This window comes from Styela clava, chromosome 7 (genome assembly GCF_964204865.1).
Source record: "Styela clava chromosome 7, kaStyClav1.hap1.2, whole genome shotgun sequence".
NCBI classification, from domain to species: domain Eukaryota; kingdom Metazoa; phylum Chordata; class Ascidiacea; order Stolidobranchia; family Styelidae; genus Styela; species Styela clava.
Genome location: NC_135256.1, coordinates 19,775,764 through 19,794,080, shown reverse-complemented (window position 1 = coordinate 19,794,080; position 18,317 = coordinate 19,775,764). Strand labels below are relative to the sequence as shown.

Genomic DNA, 18,317 nt, shown 5'->3' with positions numbered 1-18,317 from the left:
TATTTAACAATATCTTAAAAAATTTCTCCACAGACTTGCTTTTGTTGTCGAAGTTATCCAAGCTATAAAACCGCGCATTTTCATCAATTTCGGTTGGTTCGTTTGAATGAAGGATTATTGACAGTGAACGTACACATATCGGGTTATCTATGAATCGATCGAGAATAGAGCAAAATGGTGTTGACAGAAAGGCGTACGAATTTGTGTGCTACTGTAAATGCCGCAAAATCGCTTTTTAAAAAAAGTTGAAAATTTCGTGGATCATGGTCCCCCAAGCTACACCTATGCTACATGCACCCTTTTCAAACAAATTTACTCATAGCAAGGACACGGACACTCACTCAGAAATAAACGACATCGATTTCTGAGTGAAGTTATGGGCTACCACTAAAGTGCCAAGTGTAGGGGTGTAGTTTACAGAATTTCGAAATGAAGATATTCGAATCAAAGTCAAACCGATTTGAAGCAATTTAAAAAAATACAGCTTGATTCTATAAAAAATACAGTTGATCCAGATAATATATATAACAATTGCTTGACGCAGTAGCGTTGTTAGTTACCATATCAATCAGGACGCCTCTTAGATGATCTTCCCGGATTTTGCAGCTTTCCCAATTCGTAACAAACCTGGGTTTGTTGTATTTAAATGGTCACAGTTTTAGAGGCATCTTTGGTTTCGCTCAATTTTTTCCACTGCTTGGGATGTTTCGAAGTTTATTTAATATGTTGGTATGATAAGCAATATTTTGAGTATACCAATGGATATCATTTTAATAAAACATCATTGCATTATTCCTTATCAAACATAACACTGCGATGGTTCCTTCGAAGTCATTGGTACTTTCAGAATGAAAGCGTGACTAAAACACATTCAACAAACAACGTAACATGGAGGCTATCTGGGTGAATTATAAGTCAATTTTGGAAGAAAAATCACCATACAACCGATTTTATCAGCAAGCCATAATAAACTTGTCATGAATTTGTCTCGCCCATGAGATATTGATAAATTTGAATATCCAAGCAAAATATTTCTATCTTAGAAATTTGTTCATTCTTTAGTTCATTATTATTACGAGAAGGAGAATCTTTATGTGGTGGTCATTGGTCAGGTCGGATCCTCCCATCTACCCTTGATCATATGAAGATCCAACCCCTCCCTCAGGCTAGATCATATAAACATAGTTAGTTTAGGGGGAGGATCTTCATATGATCCGGTTTCTGACTTCTTTTCCGTTTTGTGAGCTGAAATATGTTTCGTGATTTGGCCTGTTACATGCCAGGTCCCTATCTCTCATGCGATATGTCTTGCGTCCTGACTGAGATGCACTTTTTTTTCACGTAACTACGTGTTATATTAAAAAGCGTAAGTTGAACAACTTAGTGGACCGTTTTGTAAATTGCGAAACATCAAACCGAGTAATAAGGTATAGTATGTAACATTCTGAAGGATCATATCGTATGTAAGATTTATGAATGGATGCTATTCTAGTCAATCTTATCAGCAGTTAGGTTTGGTAAAATCGTTCGTGCCCGAAATAAATTTAGTCACGTGAAAATGGACCAAAACACGATTGGACAAGTTTGCGCTGATGGAATCATACACATTTGAAATAGACCGGCGAATTGACAAGCACGTCTCAACTATTTAATACATTTGGTAATTTTGCTCTGCGGGTCAGTCGACCTGGTGTGGATTCAAATCCACTAAATTGAATAGCACATCAGCCAATCGCATTTGACACTTGTCGAGCAGTCAATATTTCTTTCAGCTTCTATTTTTCAAGGCCTGGTCTGAACCGGTTAACCTAGCCGCATTCTTTTTTTTTATTGACATGTCGATATTTTATCACACGTTCAATTCACTTCCTTTAAAAAACTCATTTATTCAAAAATACTGGATGTAATTTCTGCGTCACTTGAGCCAGAATTTCTGTCTATTGTACGCAGTTTGAAATTAAATTAGGTAAAAACAAATATGGCTATAACAAATTACTATTAGTACATTTTTATGCTTGAGAATAACCTTTAAGTATTAATATATCGACAGTATTTGCTAGAACAAATTGTGTGATATATTTGCAGTATACATGAAAACTGCGGTGGAAAGAGAAACCAAATAAAGTAAATGATGGATAATAGCATATATTAAGATAGTTAAGTTGGGATATTGGATGAACATGCCTCAAAGGGTGCTAATGTAAAATGATTGCTGTAAGTGGAGTGGATTGCTAAACTTAGTGAAAGTACCAAACATATTTGCTTCACTGTTCATAACACATTTGAAAGTTGTCCTCAAGGAAGTTGTACGTTTCCATTTCCCAATTTCTGTAACAACCATGACATCGAATAGGAAACATGTTGACGACGAAATTAAAGGAAGCTGGCGTAGAGCAATAACATTGGAGCATCGACCATCGAAACTGAGTGTCAACGGACACATTGGATCAAACCCAGCTGAAAGCGGTAAATACATTACATATTAGAATAGATCAATTAGTATACACAAAAGTTTGCATGTAGTCAATCGAAATGCAGTGTGTTATCGATTGCTGATGATAAACTGCTGTTTGTTCATTGTGCAATACTGTAATTACAAAAGCAAATACATTACATTTAAACTATATGATTGTTGATTCGTTTATCAATCTATTTTATATATAACTGCTATGCTATTGTGTCCCATACTGTCATCGTACGCGGTCCGTTGAGCTTTAGCAATTCAGAGAAGTTGGGACATATTTTTCGAAACTTACAAAATCAAGAAAGATTGTTAGGAGACACTTACTTAAATTTTTAATTGTGTATATACAATGACTTCGAAGGAATTCATTAATCAGGTGAAGAAAAAGACGAGCATTGTTCAAAAACAATATTTTAGCAAGACTGTACGGAAGTCAAAGTTGTTTCCAAAAAATACAAGACTATGATATTGTAACCCAGCACTTTGACTAATAAAAATGAACAAAGGAAGAGAAGTATGCACGTTTACATTGTATTTTTCATTTGCCAAACTTTCTGAACTTGATACGTGCATACCCCAGGAAACAGAGACAAAACTTGCTTTATTATTCGTGAACGTAAATTCAAAGTCAGTTTTAATTTCACATTTTCATGTTCAGCCTTTGATACACATGTATATGCAATCGACACAATATCAAAATTAGCAACCTTAATGTTATTCGTAATTCAACAAAATTTTTCAGCATCGAAGCGAAAAAAGATCGTGGTTGGAGTAATTATCGCACTGGTGCTAGTGGCCGTTTTGATTGCGTTGTTGGTTGTTTTGCTTCCTAAAGGAAAGGGTGATGGAGCTGTAGGGGCACCACCTGACTTGTCAGGTAAGTGGTATAACTACATTTTTTTATGCAATATCATGGCTTTGGCGGCAAGGAACAGCATGCGAGAACAGTTTTATTTGTGAAAAATGTACATTCTGCAAAAACGATCTTCAGCGCGAATGTTGCTGCACGAAGTTACTTTTGCAATGGTGGAGATTTGAGCAAAGTTATACTTTACTGAGTACAAATATATTAATGTTTGCATCTCAAAGTGTTTTAACGCTTAAGACATCAACCCATGTTCAATGCCTTGCTGATGGTTTTAACATTAAAATGTCTGCCTATTCGCATCTGAAACAGGATTAGTTGTTGAATTTCTTTCCTTTACTTAAAAGAGGTGATCAGTCTGACCAAGTCAGTTTGAAAAACTCTAATTACCAGAAGGAAAAAAGATTATACGCCGTTACTCATATTTGATCTTGAAAATATCTTTGTTTTGGTAACTAAAACAATAACTTGGTATCGCGAAAATGCATAGGAGTAGATATGAACGTGATCAGAATTTCCATATGAAGTGCCAAACCGTTGCTTAGTGAAATTTTCATTGAATATATAACGATAAGAAAACGAGAATATCGGTTGGAAACCGAAGACTTATCGATCGATAGTTAGGGGATCCCCCAAAACAGAAACTGCAGTTTCGATTCATCCGCTCTTGTAACTCGCGCACTGCGCATCGCACACACACACTCGGCGGGTTTCAAAATTCTCTCGGTTTACAAAAATCTAGATCACTATATCAATAATTGATTGATAACTCGCTAATTATACGACATAATTCGCCCAAAATCAATAGGCTACTGGTCCGAGATAAGATGAATGCACATGCAAAATCTGGAGCAGATTCAATCTCGCTTTCGTGAGATATCGCGTGCATCTAACAGACAGACATACATACAGACATACATACAGACAGACATACATACAGACAAATACCTATCAATATACTTACCGATCTTAAGATCGATAAGTAACAAAATCGCATTAAGTAACAAGAGAGTGATGCTCAAATATATGGGCACGAGAGCAAAAACGTATTACATAATCCTTCACATTACCGGTACGGTAGAAGTAGGCTACCGAAATCTTCTTGACTTCGAGTGATCACCAGTACGCAACGATCATGGACGAAAACGCATAACCGCCCAATGGTGTGCATTTATTTATTTTATGACGTCATCGCAAACAAAGGAACGAATCCCATAGAGTCCACAAAAATATCTGAAATAAATAAAAGTTATAGCCCTCTAGCAAAAATTAAAACCTATAACCACGAAAATGTCAAAGCAATTAGCCCATCAGTAGTTAATGACAAAAGAATTTTTTTAATAACAACTAGAACATGGATAAGAATTATAACGTCACCGTAATAACAAGTCGATCCATGTGTACATTTCGTGTCCAATATCATCTTGGAATATCTGCGCAGCTTACAAACTACAGCTTATTACGAAAAATCCAAAATTGAACTCGATGTTCATTTTTACCCCTGAAATAAGTTGCAATTGGAATAAATTGAATTTTATACTGCTTCAGTCGAAATTATATAAATCCTATCTTATTATTCTCTTCTATTATTCTTTTTACTTTTGCAATTCCTAACACACCATCTTCGGACCTCTGTATTTTCGATTTTTTTTTTCTTAGAGTATTGCATAACCAGTTTCAATGGAATTTGCTATTGGGTAGAAGTTCGTCGCAAACAAGAAGTTGACTATTTCAAAGCAGTTGATATTTGCAAGCAGATGTCAATGCAAATAGCTGTCATTCCGAATGCCGACATAATGTTATTGATATCAAATAAAATCCGCCCGAGAGAGCCTTCTTATCGAAAGTGGACTAGCGTGTGGATGGGAGTGACGATCGACCCAATGGTATAAAATTCGTTTATCAAAAATTATATCGTTTGTTCATATATTTTTAACAAAGGTAAAAAAAAAAATCGATTGGCCTATGATATACAGCCTGGAGGGGCATTATTCACTTTTTCGATGAAATTTGAATGCGTTTTGTGATTTTACTGAAAATATTCAGACAATGGTTTCACCATCGTAAGATTCATTTTTGTTTTCAGACCGGCATACTAACTCCGAGAGACGCGTACGGTAGTTTTTTTTATTTTGGATTATTGAATGCACCTTACCAAAAAAACTGGAACAAAGTGTATCTGTACGTGGAGAAACGGCACGTATTTGATTATGTGAACGCCGATGCGACTCATCTTACGTATGGTGTGGTGTGTTCTTTTCCCGAACCATAAGCATTATGCTGTAATGTGTGCATTTGGTGAATAGTCGAAAATATATTATTATCACGGATAAAGCCCAAAATTTCAATTAAATATCAGACGATTAAACGCAGTAAAAAGTAATAAAACAAATCAATAGAAAAATTATCCAGATGTTATCACATAACGGACTGGTTTAAAGGTGATAATTTTTCGCATTTCATACAAGTTTCATTATTTTCATGGCTAATCTAACTTAATTCTGAAAGGGTATGGCAAATTCAATCGTTCTATATTGTTGACAATAAATTTGTATCGTTTACTTTACTGTATTATTTCATCTGAGCTTGCCTTATTTCCTCACAAGATGCAAAAAATCTGACGAGTAAGTTTATTTTTTTCATATGTCTATCTGGAGGGGTGCTTATTTAGAATTACGCATAAACTTCGTTTGAAGTTTTGAAGCTTGAATTAAGACACTGCATGCTTGTTGTCAGTTTTTTTACCATGGATGGATTTGACCACAAGGTGTGGTTTTCATCTCTCAAGAGTGTAAAGCAGTGGTTCTCAAACTTTTTTAGTCCCAGAGCCGCATTTCAAACCTCAAAGGTATGAAGAGCCGCACACAAACAACGCAAGGTAAAATAGCAACAAACCTTCAGCGCGTAATTAAAATACTAAGTCACCGTAACAACAACACACGTAACAACTAGGGCTGGGCAAAATTTTCGAATAATAAAATATTCGAATGGCATTTTACGATTCGGATATCCGGTACCACGTGACCTGCGCCGCTCTGCTTGGACACCGAACTCGAGCGTCTCCAACTCAATCGTGAATTGTGCGATATTTCCCAAAGGCGCTCGCTATCAGAAAAAATTTGAAAAGTCGTCTTTGCGTTGTGGTGTTATATGCTTATTTTTGCACCTAACGTATCCTTTCAATTCATCAATTTGCAAAAAAAAAAAAAAACGTACCGACCGTTCCGTAAATTTAGAAACGTCAAACCAGATTAGGTATTTAAAATAAATTTCCCAGATTTACACTCGGCATGCTTGGTGGCATGTCATTAGCCATTTCTTGCATTACCGAACATAAACTTGCTTAAAATTAAATGTTAAAATGACTTTTAGGCGTTTCATTGTGAAAAAGGCGATTTTAGGTCGTTAAAACACTCTAGTTATGTAAATAGCATGGATTTAAAAATGACCAAAAGTTTTTCCAAAAGCTGGTATGAGTTACTTGTATGGAAAACACTCATTAAGTTGTAACCGGATAAGAAATGTCATGTCCTACTTAGAAATGTACCGATGTATCGGTATCGGGTATCGGTATCGGCAATATCGGTCATTTTTTCGGTATCGGCCATGTATCGGTATCGGTTAAATCAAGGCCGATATTTCCGATATATTTATCTTTTTGATATGGTCCAGAATGTTTTAAAAGATAAGTTGGAATACTACATTTTAATTTATTTTTTGTCTGAACAGATCGTGAGCTATGAGCCATACATGTCCCCACCCCCACGAGAGAATAGGATTCACGTGTTTTTAGCTATTCATCAGCCAAACTAGCTCAACTAATTTGGCCATTTTCGCTGTCAAATTCTAATATTGACATTTTTAATATTACATAGTAATTATGAAGAAATATATCAACACAGCACATGACAAAAAGCAACTAGGCGCCCAGTTTCAAATCATACAGTGGAATTGAGGTCCTTATCAACGGCACATGGACTTTTGGCACGGGTATAAGTTCTGACTGTTTGTCGTCAAGTACGAGTGTCATTTAGTCCGTCGACATCGATAAACTGAATTCCGAAATTCAAAATATATGATAGCAATTGTAAAATATTTTATATTACAAAATAGTAAAGTAAAAAAACATCCTCGACGGTTATAGGTAGGCCTTCTTTTTGTCGGTGCTGATTGATATTCTTTCATTTTGGCTTTGACTTATTGCGTCGACGATTACGATTAGCCACGAAATAAAATATTTGTAAAATGCTTTTAATTTGAACGTAGGACGGCGGCGCTAGAATGTGTGGGTGATATTCGATATTCTTTTAAACACGAATAACGATATTCGAAGGTCGCGATATTCATATTAAGTTCAAATGGGACATCCGGGCTTAATGAGTTTTCTAATTGAACCCCGAGATTACTAGCGTTTCTGTACAATGTATCTTAATCAGTTGAAGCAAACACTAAACATTAATTTCATATTATGTGATATATCTTTTTTTTCGATCTGAAATAATGTGTACTATGAACAACGCTCAAAGACCATTGTTTTAACCCGTCTGCCCTACACAGCACACCTAATTAAGTAATAATTACATAGTATCGGTATCGGAATATCGGTAATATCGGCCTTTTTGTAGTATCGGCGTATCGGTATCGGTATCGGCGTTTTTAGCTGGTATCGGATCGGTATCGGTATCGGCGACAAAAGTGGTATCGGTACATCTCTAGTCCTACTCCCTTTAAAGCACTGACTCGTTCACGAATTGTTGCGTCTATTATCATCGAAAATGATTACAATTGTTAAATTTTGAAGCATTTGGGCAGTAATAATTAAGCCTCAAGGTATGACATAATCGAAATCATTAAGCGAAGTGCTGAATTTGCAAATTCCGTAAAGAAAATTGAGCATTACTCAGTAAGTATTTTAGCTATAATAGCCATCGGGGTGTTGTTTTGTTGAAAAAAAAAACGATAAAACTTGAAGGAATTAGGTATAATTAGAGTCTGACCCTCTATTAGGCACAAAGGCCTAGAAATGCCTTTATTGCCAATTTATTTAATCGCTATTTTAAATCAACATGCAGGATTCACGCAATCGTAAATATGCTAGGTTTATCTATCTAATACTAAAATAACACGGACACCATAGAAAAGCATGAGAAACTCAAATATCATTATAATAAATATCTGCATCTCGGTTACCGTTCACTTTAAACATGCACGGTTAATTTACAAGCGGTGATAAGGAAGATCGAATCCAAGGCAGAGGATAAAACTCAGAATAGAATTAATTTGGTTCTAAAATTAGTCCTTAAATGTATTCAACAGCTGTCGCTGATGTGAACGCAAGGGTATACTAGAAATATGAAATTTTGATATTCGGCGACCGCTTATTCTTGCAAAAACGAGAAAGGGCGGAAATATAGAATACCAACTTAAGGATATCGCCGCCAAAACGATCGCGGTGACAAAGACAATCAGCAATTATGATAAAATTACCCATTAAAAAACGCTTTATTGCCGACTTTTTAATGTTTCTATTAATTTCCAAATGGAGTATCGACCTCCGAAGTTCTGGATCCCTGTTATGTATAAAAAAAATATTCAAATTATTCGATTCGAAAAAAATTCCATTTTGCCCACCCTAGCCGAACAGCTATTTATTTAGGCTTTGATTTCTGATAAGTTTTCAAAGCGGGTCGTAATCGTTGAGGATGTACGGTGCAGTAGCTGCTTGAGATGATCGCCACATTTTTCGAGACTATTTTCGATTACTGGAACAAAATCAAAATGCTATAGAAATTAAAATATTCATCGAGTTATTTGATTTATACATAAGATCTGGAAATGCGACAAAAACTGAAAATCCACGAAAGCAAGCCAATGATTACAGCCATGTCTAAAAATCTTTCCAAGTGAAAAGTGTCCGATTGGCCGCGAAAACGCTCACTGTTGCGTCACTATTGCATCTTATAGGTTAGTCAACGCTACGCAAATAAACACGGGGGAATCCATTCGACTAATTAATAGACTTCAGCATTTTAATTTCGAGTCAATGATTAGTTTTCAATGAAAAAGTTCCTTTGAAAATAATTAATTTTTAAAACATTAACGGGAGCCGCAGGAAAAGTTGTTGAGAGCCGCATGCGGCTCGGCTGGATTATTACAAATTTCGCTTAAAATGCTCAAACTGCAAGTAAGCAAATACTTCACTAGAAAGATTGCCTTCAGTTTCATTCCAGACGTAGCAGTAACCTGCTTTTGATTTCGTACCATATAAAGTGAAATTGTGTACCTGTAGCTTAGTTCTGTAATATGAGGTACTAGCTCTCGTTCTAGGACATAAAAGCACGGCCTGTAGATCCATCGTCCAAACGGATTTATTTGCACTTGCAGAATCTTTGTCGGTTATTTTTTCTTTTCTAGCATCATCCTTCAGTTTGATATGCAAGCTATACTCAACTGTACTCATGTTACCATGTTTGTAACCTACACACTTATCACACTGATCCTTTCGGGGAATGAAAACTGAGTATTTATATCTGTGGAAAATCTCGTTGAAATAAGCTTCACTAACGACCCTCCTGTTTTCTTCCTCTGCAACATTTTGGTAATGTCTGTGGATGGCAGATATTGTGGTGCCTAGATACAAAAATTTTATTTTTCTGTAACTTGGCAATTTTCTGCAATAATGGGAGTCTACAGTTGGTAGTGTGCTGAGCCACTCTTTTATAAACTCTCTATCCCTATCACTTACTTTTGCACACTTTCCACTTTTCGGACCTGCTTGAACAACAGCTGTTTGGTTAGAAGAGGTTTTATCTTTAATCCAAGATACCAAAGTTCTGCAAGGCATCCCAAACGTGGAAGCAAACATTTCTTTGCAGACTGGCAGCTCAGAACCATTCGAAAGCTTTAATTTGTAAACATATGAAGATTTTCTCCTAGATACACCGGATGATCTTTGTTGTTTAAACTCATGTGTCCCAACCAGAGTATTTATGAATATTTTGCGTTCATTCCAAGTCGTCATAGACCAAAATTTAATGAACATAGCAAGTCTTTGATCTTCATCTACAACGTTACACTGGCGAGTTTTGACTTTGCTACAGAATGCAGATCTACATGGTGGCCCTGGTTGACGATTGGGCACATTCTTTCCTTTCCAGTTTCTATATGATTTTCCACGGAGGCGCCTGATTTTTCCTTTATTTTGTTTCCATTTATCGTGCACTGGTCTCTTTTCTCGGTTAGGTGAGGGCTCGTCATAGGTTTCAATAGTGCCATCTGATCTGGTAGAAGAGCCTTCATTGGTATTGTTCGAAATACTCGTCGTGTCCAGATTATCGAGACTTACATTAATATACAGTATTTCGTGGAACGGTAAATAGCCACTTTCACTATATAAATATGCATCGGAATCCCCCTCGCAACCATCGAGCTGAAGCTCTATAAAACTTCCAACTCCATTCACCTCATCTGTGAAAATTAAATACGAATACATATTAAGATCGCTCGCTACTATCGCCGTATAAATCCGCATTGTTTGGCGTTCAATAACTTACCACGTGTGACACTATCATTTGCAGAAGCATTTCCAAGTAGAGCATAGTTTCTCAGCTTCCTGGACTCCATACTGTTAATATTCGATCACTACAATTATTTGCCGGTAGCGTCCAGATGTTGAAATAAATATATATTTTAGTACACCCTACTTGAACCAGAAAGCGTTGCTAGTCGAAGAGTGTCGTAACGACACCAGAACGTACAAAAACTGGATGCGGGCAGGCGTGTTTAAATGTGCCTATCTCAATTATAGTCAGTTTAGGCAAAACCAAAATCTGCCTAAGTCCACTTCCTGAGATAGGCAGATTCGATTTTGCCCCCTAGCGGCTGATTTATACCAGGTATGAATGTTTAAATACCATAGAAAGATAGATCTTTCCCCAACGAATCCAGCGATACCAAAATCTCAAAATCGACAAAAAGTGACTTAGGCAATTTTTTTATTAGTGTGACGATATTAACCTTCTTTATTAAAAATAAACACTGAAACTTTTTTTGCACACGAAATGGGCCTATGAGTCGTTTTCTTAAATTGTTGTTGTTTTTTCTTTCTAGTATTCTCCTTGTTGCTGCATTTTTGTTTTAAAAAAATTCTTCTCTTTTCAACAATCGGATCAATGAACTATTTACACTATGTGGCGGTTCCACGATCGCATTTCAACGATCTAGTGGTCAGCGAAGTCGGGAATTTTTTGATAAGGTAGACCAGAGTGGTCCAAACCCTGTCATACTGATACATTCCGTGCGGCTCACCGAACAATTTTAGCGTATGTTTGTATCTAATGGAGGAACGTTTTGGAGTTTATTTTAGCTATTCCAACTGGGGTTGGGATCCCGAGATTCAAACCCTTTTTCTAACGCTTTGTGCCTTTATTGTAGTAAAAACACTCCTCTGTTTTTAGGCGTCGGCCATGTGGCAGTAGTGTCTGGTTTGATGTCAAGTAATATCTGTCACGAAAGAATATAATTTAAAGCGACATCAAACGCGAGATGCGCAAAATACAACGGTAATTCTCGGGAATTAACTTTAAAATAACTGAAGGCTTTATATATCTTCTTTAAAAGAACGCCTCCCATGCAACATAATAATAGTCTGATTAGAACGGTAAACTCTCGTTGTTTATTAAATTTGAAGTAAGTAAACTCGCGATATTTCGATCACATTTGGGTTTTCTCCGACTTGCGGCCCGCGGGACCTCCTCAAAAGTTCTTGCGGTCCTTCAACAACCTAGCAACCTTGAACCACCCTGAGGTAGACTACAGGTATACCGGTAAAATTTCAAACTACAGTTGTGACTTGTATACTTTGGTATTTCGATTCACGTGGAGACTGGAGGCATGAATCTTTATTGTCACACTCCCACATGATTAGAGCTCAACCGATATATCGGCCCGATATTGCGTGTTTGCCGATATATCATTTCGGCAGTAAACGGCTGTTATATATATCAGCTCTATATAACAGTTAAAAAACCTAAAAATGTTCGTAAAAGTTGTTTTATTTACTGTTGGTTGTGATTATTTCTAATGGATAATACACTTATGTGGTTTATTGTTTTTATAATTAAATTACACATGAGGGGGGGACCAAAATCTTCAGTGCTTAGGGCACCAATAGGGCTTAATCCGCCCCTGCCTACACGACATAAGGCCCTTCCAATTTATTGCACTCTCAGTGAGATGGTAGTGGATTGAAATAGCTGCCATATTCAAACCAATATGTCACAATATTATGTCAAGAAGTTGACAAATCTGTATGAATTTTACCGCTTAAGCTATTAAACCGGAAACGGTGGCTCGTTATTGCGTCATTCATAAAAGAAACATAGGATGACTACGGCTACGTTCGTGCATGTCATTTTTTTGCCTAGCTGGCAACGCGTATTGCCTTCAGCTAAATCATCAAAACAAGTATTTCCCTACATGGGCTGTATCGAAAATGACTCTTAAGCCACAAGACTTGTAAATGGTCCGGCATTGGAAAATCTCGGAATAATGAAGTTTCGATTTCCATAAACCATCTAACTGACACGTACTCGACGAGGTCGTGTCTGATAATCGATAACTGAATTCAAATCAAAATCAAGGCACTTACACGCAGTCAATAAATTCAATGCAACAGGGATTAAGTTAATTTCCGTGACATTAATAGTATTAAAAATTCACAACAATCCATTTGCCATTTTCGAATATAAGGCAACATGTTCCATGTGCTTTCGATTTGACCATTGAATAAATAGGTACAAAAGTGAACCTCAACTAAGTGATACTAATTCAATTCAAAGGGGCGCAGTTTGGCGAAAATTATCTCAGTCGCATCGCATGCAGTTTTTTGGACTTATATTCATAGATGCTTCAAGCCTTCAAATGTGCAGCGAAATCATACTTGTTGTACTGTTGAAAATAAATCAGATTTAAAAATATAAAATCAAAACACAATAAAATAATATGCATATCTGATCGCAGTTACAAAGCTAAGAACCAAAGAAAGATTTGGTAATAGAGTTCGTCCGAAATGCCACTGGGCGAGAAAAATACCACTGGTCGACGTTTCTAATGGCGATCCTATGCTGACGTTTTCTTGTATAACGAGGTTGTAATGCCTTTAAACAAACATTACTAGGCTTGGCATTACTCGCAAGTATATTGATAGGATATTTAATAAGTAATTATAAATTTTCTATCTTCTTAAACAGTAAAAATTGAAAACAAAATTAAAGAATACATGAATATATAAGGAGAAACGACGATAGACTATGTTAATATATTTGTGTCGCGATCCCATCCATATTCGGTCGGATACGGTATTTCCCGTTTCCATAATATGAGAAACATGGCGAGAAAGACGCTCAGATATTATTCAGCACATTTGTTCTGTACTATCTGAGAAGCTTCATTTGCATTGTTTTTGAGAGTTATTGTAAACAACAGGAAATAAATTTAATATTTGGATCTTCTCAAGTTAAATGTATCCTGTTTACACTTTTTACACGATATTTATAATGGACGGCCTAAGTTGAACCTGAGGAAGTTGTAATGATATATATATTTTAAGGCATCAATAAATCGAACATTCATATTGAACCTTTATTGGTTATCCAAATACGAAACAAGGAAATAAAACCATCTTGAAATTAAAATAGCCTGGTGTGATATTGCTTCATCGGTGACGCGAGATTTTTTAATAGATTATAATAAACCGCAGTCATTGCTGAGAAAATACATCAAGGAATCACAGACCTGGTCGCTGGTAAAGATTGATCTGACCAAGAAAGAATCGAATTCGCTTTTGAGTTATTCCGACAGATGCACCATTGAATCTATAAAACTCCGATTTCAAAATAAAATTTTAAAAATATCGACTATTTATTCAGCAAACAGTTGTGAACAACCTATCATTGGGCAAGCTTGGAACGTGGTCAATTTATTTTCAACGATAGAAATTATTTTATAATATCCCATTCCATAATGAAGGTAGCTAAGACCATTCCCTGCTTTGTTCCAGTAAATACACTGCTTTTTATCAAAGCATAAGATAATTTAATCAGCGTGGCCATAACAGTGGCCCAACCTTGAAATCTCCTTAACTGTGAATGACCGGAATGCCCTTGTTTTGTATACGTTACAAATCCGGGATCTCGCCTCATTTTACGCTCGACCGCACATTCGAAATAGCTTGTACCGATTTGACTGCCCAATTAAAATTTTCATCAAGAAGATTCGCCGACGCCTGGCCATCAGAAAATGACATGAGTGAAATTTGGAAATGTATTTTACGTTATGTTTAAAACACGAATACACAAGTTAAATTTCTAAATATTGGATCAATATAAAGTTACTACAGACACATGTTCGTGACAGCGTTTTGAGTACAAACTTAGTGACTGACTTACATCCGAAAAGACCAGCCTGGCTAGTCATCATTCAGTACAATATACTAAAACCTGCTGTGGTGTGTAAAATGATCTAACTGAAAATGTTTACGTTGAAATATAAGTCATGTAATAAATAACTAAAAAAGTAATGTCATTTTTTGACGCTTGATACCCAATCCAAAGCATCGTAAAGTCCCACACCCTTCAGAGCGCTGACTTCAAATGTTTTCCACTCTCTGTCCTTGAAATTCGACAATTGCAAACCCGAAGAAATTTGGTCCGAAGGCATACAATTTTCCAAATCTCTTTTGTTTGCTAAAACGCATAAAAACGCGTCTTTAAGGTGGATATCACGCATTGCTTTTTGTAGCTCATCTCTAGCTTCGTTAAGTCTACCTTCATCAGTTGAATCTACGACAAAAAGTACACCGTCCACTTCTTCATAATAATGTCTCCATAAATCTCGTAGTTTGTCTTGACCGCCAGTATCCCAAATATCAAACGTTGTGTTTTTGTATGCAAACGTCTCGTAATTAAATCCAATGGTGGGAGTGGTGCTGCCGGCTTCTCCAAACCTCAGTCGGTTTAAAACCGATGTTTTCCCGGCTAAATCAAGTCCAATAAGCACCATCTTTACTTCTTTTTTTCCACCGCATAACCCTGCTCCCATTTCTCCGAAATCTTATTTTACGACATAGAAAAATATATAACAATACCTGTAGCATAGAATAAGACGGTTACAAAGATACTGAAAAATCATAGAATTACTTATCAATACTAATATCTCTTGTCTGTACTGTCTGAACTAATCCACAATCTGAAACGAACGCACTCGAAAACACGACTTTTCGATTTCCGCTTTCTTGGTCATTTATGCCAGCCGTCTTCTCGTGCCATAACCAGCAGATTAACACTGTTTATGCGTCACGTAGCTACTGTGCGGCAAGAACATTATTTCGAGGCATAGAGTGACTAGGAAGTAATAAACGTTTGTTGTTTCATGCATACGCAATTTATAAAGGAAGTCGTGGCTTGGTGAGTAGGTTGCATGAAACGCGCACAGCTTGCTTATAACGGTTACGCACACACGATGCACCTGCTTGAATGTATGACCAAATTATTTTCGGCCACATATTTGCGTCGTTTTCGTTTCTGCCACATTGAAAATTGTAGCGTCACTTTAAGATTTATTGTATTCAAAATGCTGACGTAACATCCCAGGTCGGCTGACTATATAAAGAACAGGACGTATGCATATGACTCGGACTTACACGCGCTGTGAGCGAAGCGCACAAACCTGCTCTTTGCTTTTGCGTCATGTTGACAGACCTGTCCAATTATGCTCGTTCTTAGTATGTTTTACTGCTATATTTCAGCACATCATATGTGTTATATTACCGTATATAAATATATACTGTATATCGGTTTTCATATATTAAATTTAAACTGCGATATGCTTTGACTAAGCTCGGTGGTCAACGAGACAAATATTCTGTAATGAGTAATCTTGGTATGGACTCCTGTTGGAAACTTGACCACGTGATTCAATGCGGGTAAAGTTTTAAGCACTTAAAATTCATAAACTGACTTATTATATAGTTAATCTTTTTGCAGCAAGTGTATTTCAAACGTTGGTGATTTTATAAAAAATTGTAAAATTATGTACGCATGTAATATATACAAGTTTTCCCTTACGAGACGCTGAAGTTCAGATGTCTGTCTGTATTTTTTGTTTTTTTTTTATTTCGCATTCATTAATATACTGGTTCGCGGATTGTATACCACAAATTTTCTCCAATTTATTAGCAATTCAATTGTGCTTAATTACACTACAAAAACGGCCTGCCACATGTGGAAACTGTCATTGAAATCCTATAATAAGCTACTCTACCTGGTTATGTAACAACGGCTCATACGAGTCCAAGTATGGTTCTTTCCTCATAAAAATGTCTTTAAGGCACATACTTGCCTGCAGTAACTAACACGAGATCTGAGTTGCATGTACTTCGCATATATTTGTGAAAATCGTGTTTTTGCTAACGACCTAAATCAATCAAAATTCTCGACGTCAATTCATGCAATTATTGATCCGTCAACCGCAGTGATAAAATACAAAACTGACACAGACCATATTCCATCAAAAATAAAGTAGAGAGAAGGTTTAATGCTCTAAAAGTCTCACGAATAATCGAAAGCAAAAGTCTACTTTTTCATACATCTAAAATCCCTGCCATTGACCCAAATGTGCTTTTAGGTATCAGTTAACTTTGTCTTTCAGTTCCTTAGAAATGGATAGCGATCTGAAGAGGAACTAATTGCTTTGCGCCAATTTATAATATAACCATCTGGAATATAAGCTGACAACCCCGGAAGATATGACATTTTACGTGTCATGAAGAGATGATATCGAAACTTGAACATATTGATAGAATTCATGATTCCATTTAAGGGAAACTGAAATGCGAGTTATGACTAAAGTGTTCATGAAGGGTTTAATGATAAGTTGATGGATACGAAATTAAATTTAATGATTCGCACGACTACAACTAGGTAGGCTAATGCAAACCAACCGGAACATGACAGATCGTCGCATAAAAATGTATATATATATGGCATCACGATTCATTTGTCGTGTATCCTACTCATGAGTTCAAGCAAGAATACATAAAAAAATGGCTCGTTCTTGGTATTTTGCACTGACAGCCGTAAAGACTGCGAGTGACAAAACGGTTTTGCACGGATCCTTAGGAAGCTGGAGGATGCCGAATATGCCAAAGTAATCATGGGGAATGGAAGTAGTGAAAAAAGGGGGTAGGGGAAAGGTTGGGACACTTTTTTTCTTTTGCATATTTTGAGCCGTTCATTCTGCATATTCACTTAAGTTTGCGGGACTAATGCATAAAGGGGTAAATGTAGTTTTTATTCAGCGACTAAGAAATTCCCTTGCGACACACATCTTACTACCAAAATGCTTTGGAAAACGTCTGTCAAGTGTCCCACTGTACCCCACTTGTGGGACACATTCGAACAGACCCTGGGGCACAATGGGTCAGTCTGTCAAAATTCAACGAAGTATGCCCTTAAAAATAAGCAATTATTCAGCATAATCGTCTAAAGAACAGGGAGACTTTTCAAATTTGAAGATTTAATATTTTTAAATCAATGTTCAACTGAAATAGTTCAGATATTTGACAAAAAATTTCGCAACCAAATTTGATTATTTCCTTCCTCTAATCTGAATCTGGAAATATTATTGATTCTCGAATATATTCCATATTGGGCCATGGGTCGAAAGATACCATAATATTACAAAAAATATAACGCATCTCTAGGTCTCTAAGCACTTATTGTATCAAACACTGTCGAATTTTGCCCTGTAGGGCATGTCCCACTGAACCCCGGTCTAGTGTTCCCCATAGGAAACAAATGTTTTCAGACCATCCCACGGCAAAATTCGGAAGGCACATCCACTCGCCAACGTTACGAATATTTTACAGTGGACTAAAGCTGAAAAACATCAGACGGTGTTTTGTCATGTTGGAAAAGTTAAAGTAGAAAA

General features: G+C 36.5%; 2 protein-coding genes and 1 pseudogene across 2 annotated transcripts; 1 reads left to right on the top strand and 2 right to left on the bottom strand.

Annotated features, from left to right (window-relative positions):
* The first annotated feature begins 2,170 nt into the window (after positions 1-2,170).
* Positions 2,171-5,871, top strand: LOC120328847 (uncharacterized). The gene is made up of 4 exons (XM_039395395.2): positions 2,171-2,466; positions 3,207-3,341; positions 4,989-5,215; positions 5,416-5,871. Exons 1-4 carry the CDS (start codon positions 2,340-2,342, stop codon positions 5,599-5,601), a joined length of 675 nt encoding a protein of 224 aa, XP_039251329.2. The 5' UTR covers positions 2,171-2,339; the 3' UTR covers positions 5,602-5,871.
* Positions 5,872-9,480: 3,609 nt separating this feature from the next.
* On the bottom strand, positions 9,481-11,254 carry LOC144425206 (uncharacterized). Its single transcript, XM_078114689.1, has 2 exons — positions 10,883-11,254; positions 9,481-10,796 (listed from the first exon to the last, which is right to left on the bottom strand). The coding sequence occupies exons 1-2, from the start codon at positions 10,950-10,952 to the stop codon at positions 9,481-9,483; spliced, it is 1,386 nt and encodes a 461-aa protein (XP_077970815.1). The 5' UTR covers positions 10,953-11,254.
* Positions 11,255-14,637: 3,383 nt separating this feature from the next.
* On the bottom strand, positions 14,638-15,493 carry LOC120328530 (ADP-ribosylation factor 5 pseudogene; annotated as a pseudogene).
* Positions 15,494-18,317: the final 2,824 nt, after the last annotated feature.

Bases quoted from the DNA above. Each gene is read 5' to 3' on its own strand.
- LOC120328847 (XM_039395395.2), top strand. From the start codon at position 2,340: ATGACATCGAATAGGAAACATGTTGACGACGAAATTAAAGGAAGCTGG. The intron at 3,342-4,988 runs GTAAGTGGTATA...TTTTTTTCTTAG, and splicing joins GGCACCACCTGACTTGTCAG to AGTATTGCATAACCAGTTTC. The intron at 5,216-5,415 runs GTATAAAATTCG...TTTTGTTTTCAG, and splicing joins GAGTGACGATCGACCCAATG to ACCGGCATACTAACTCCGAG.
- LOC144425206 (XM_078114689.1), bottom strand. From the start codon at position 10,952: ATGGAGTCCAGGAAGCTGAGAAACTATGCTCTACTTGGAAATGCTTCT. The intron at 10,797-10,882 runs GTAAGTTATTGA...TAATTTTCACAG, and splicing joins AAATGATAGTGTCACACGTG to ATGAGGTGAATGGAGTTGGA.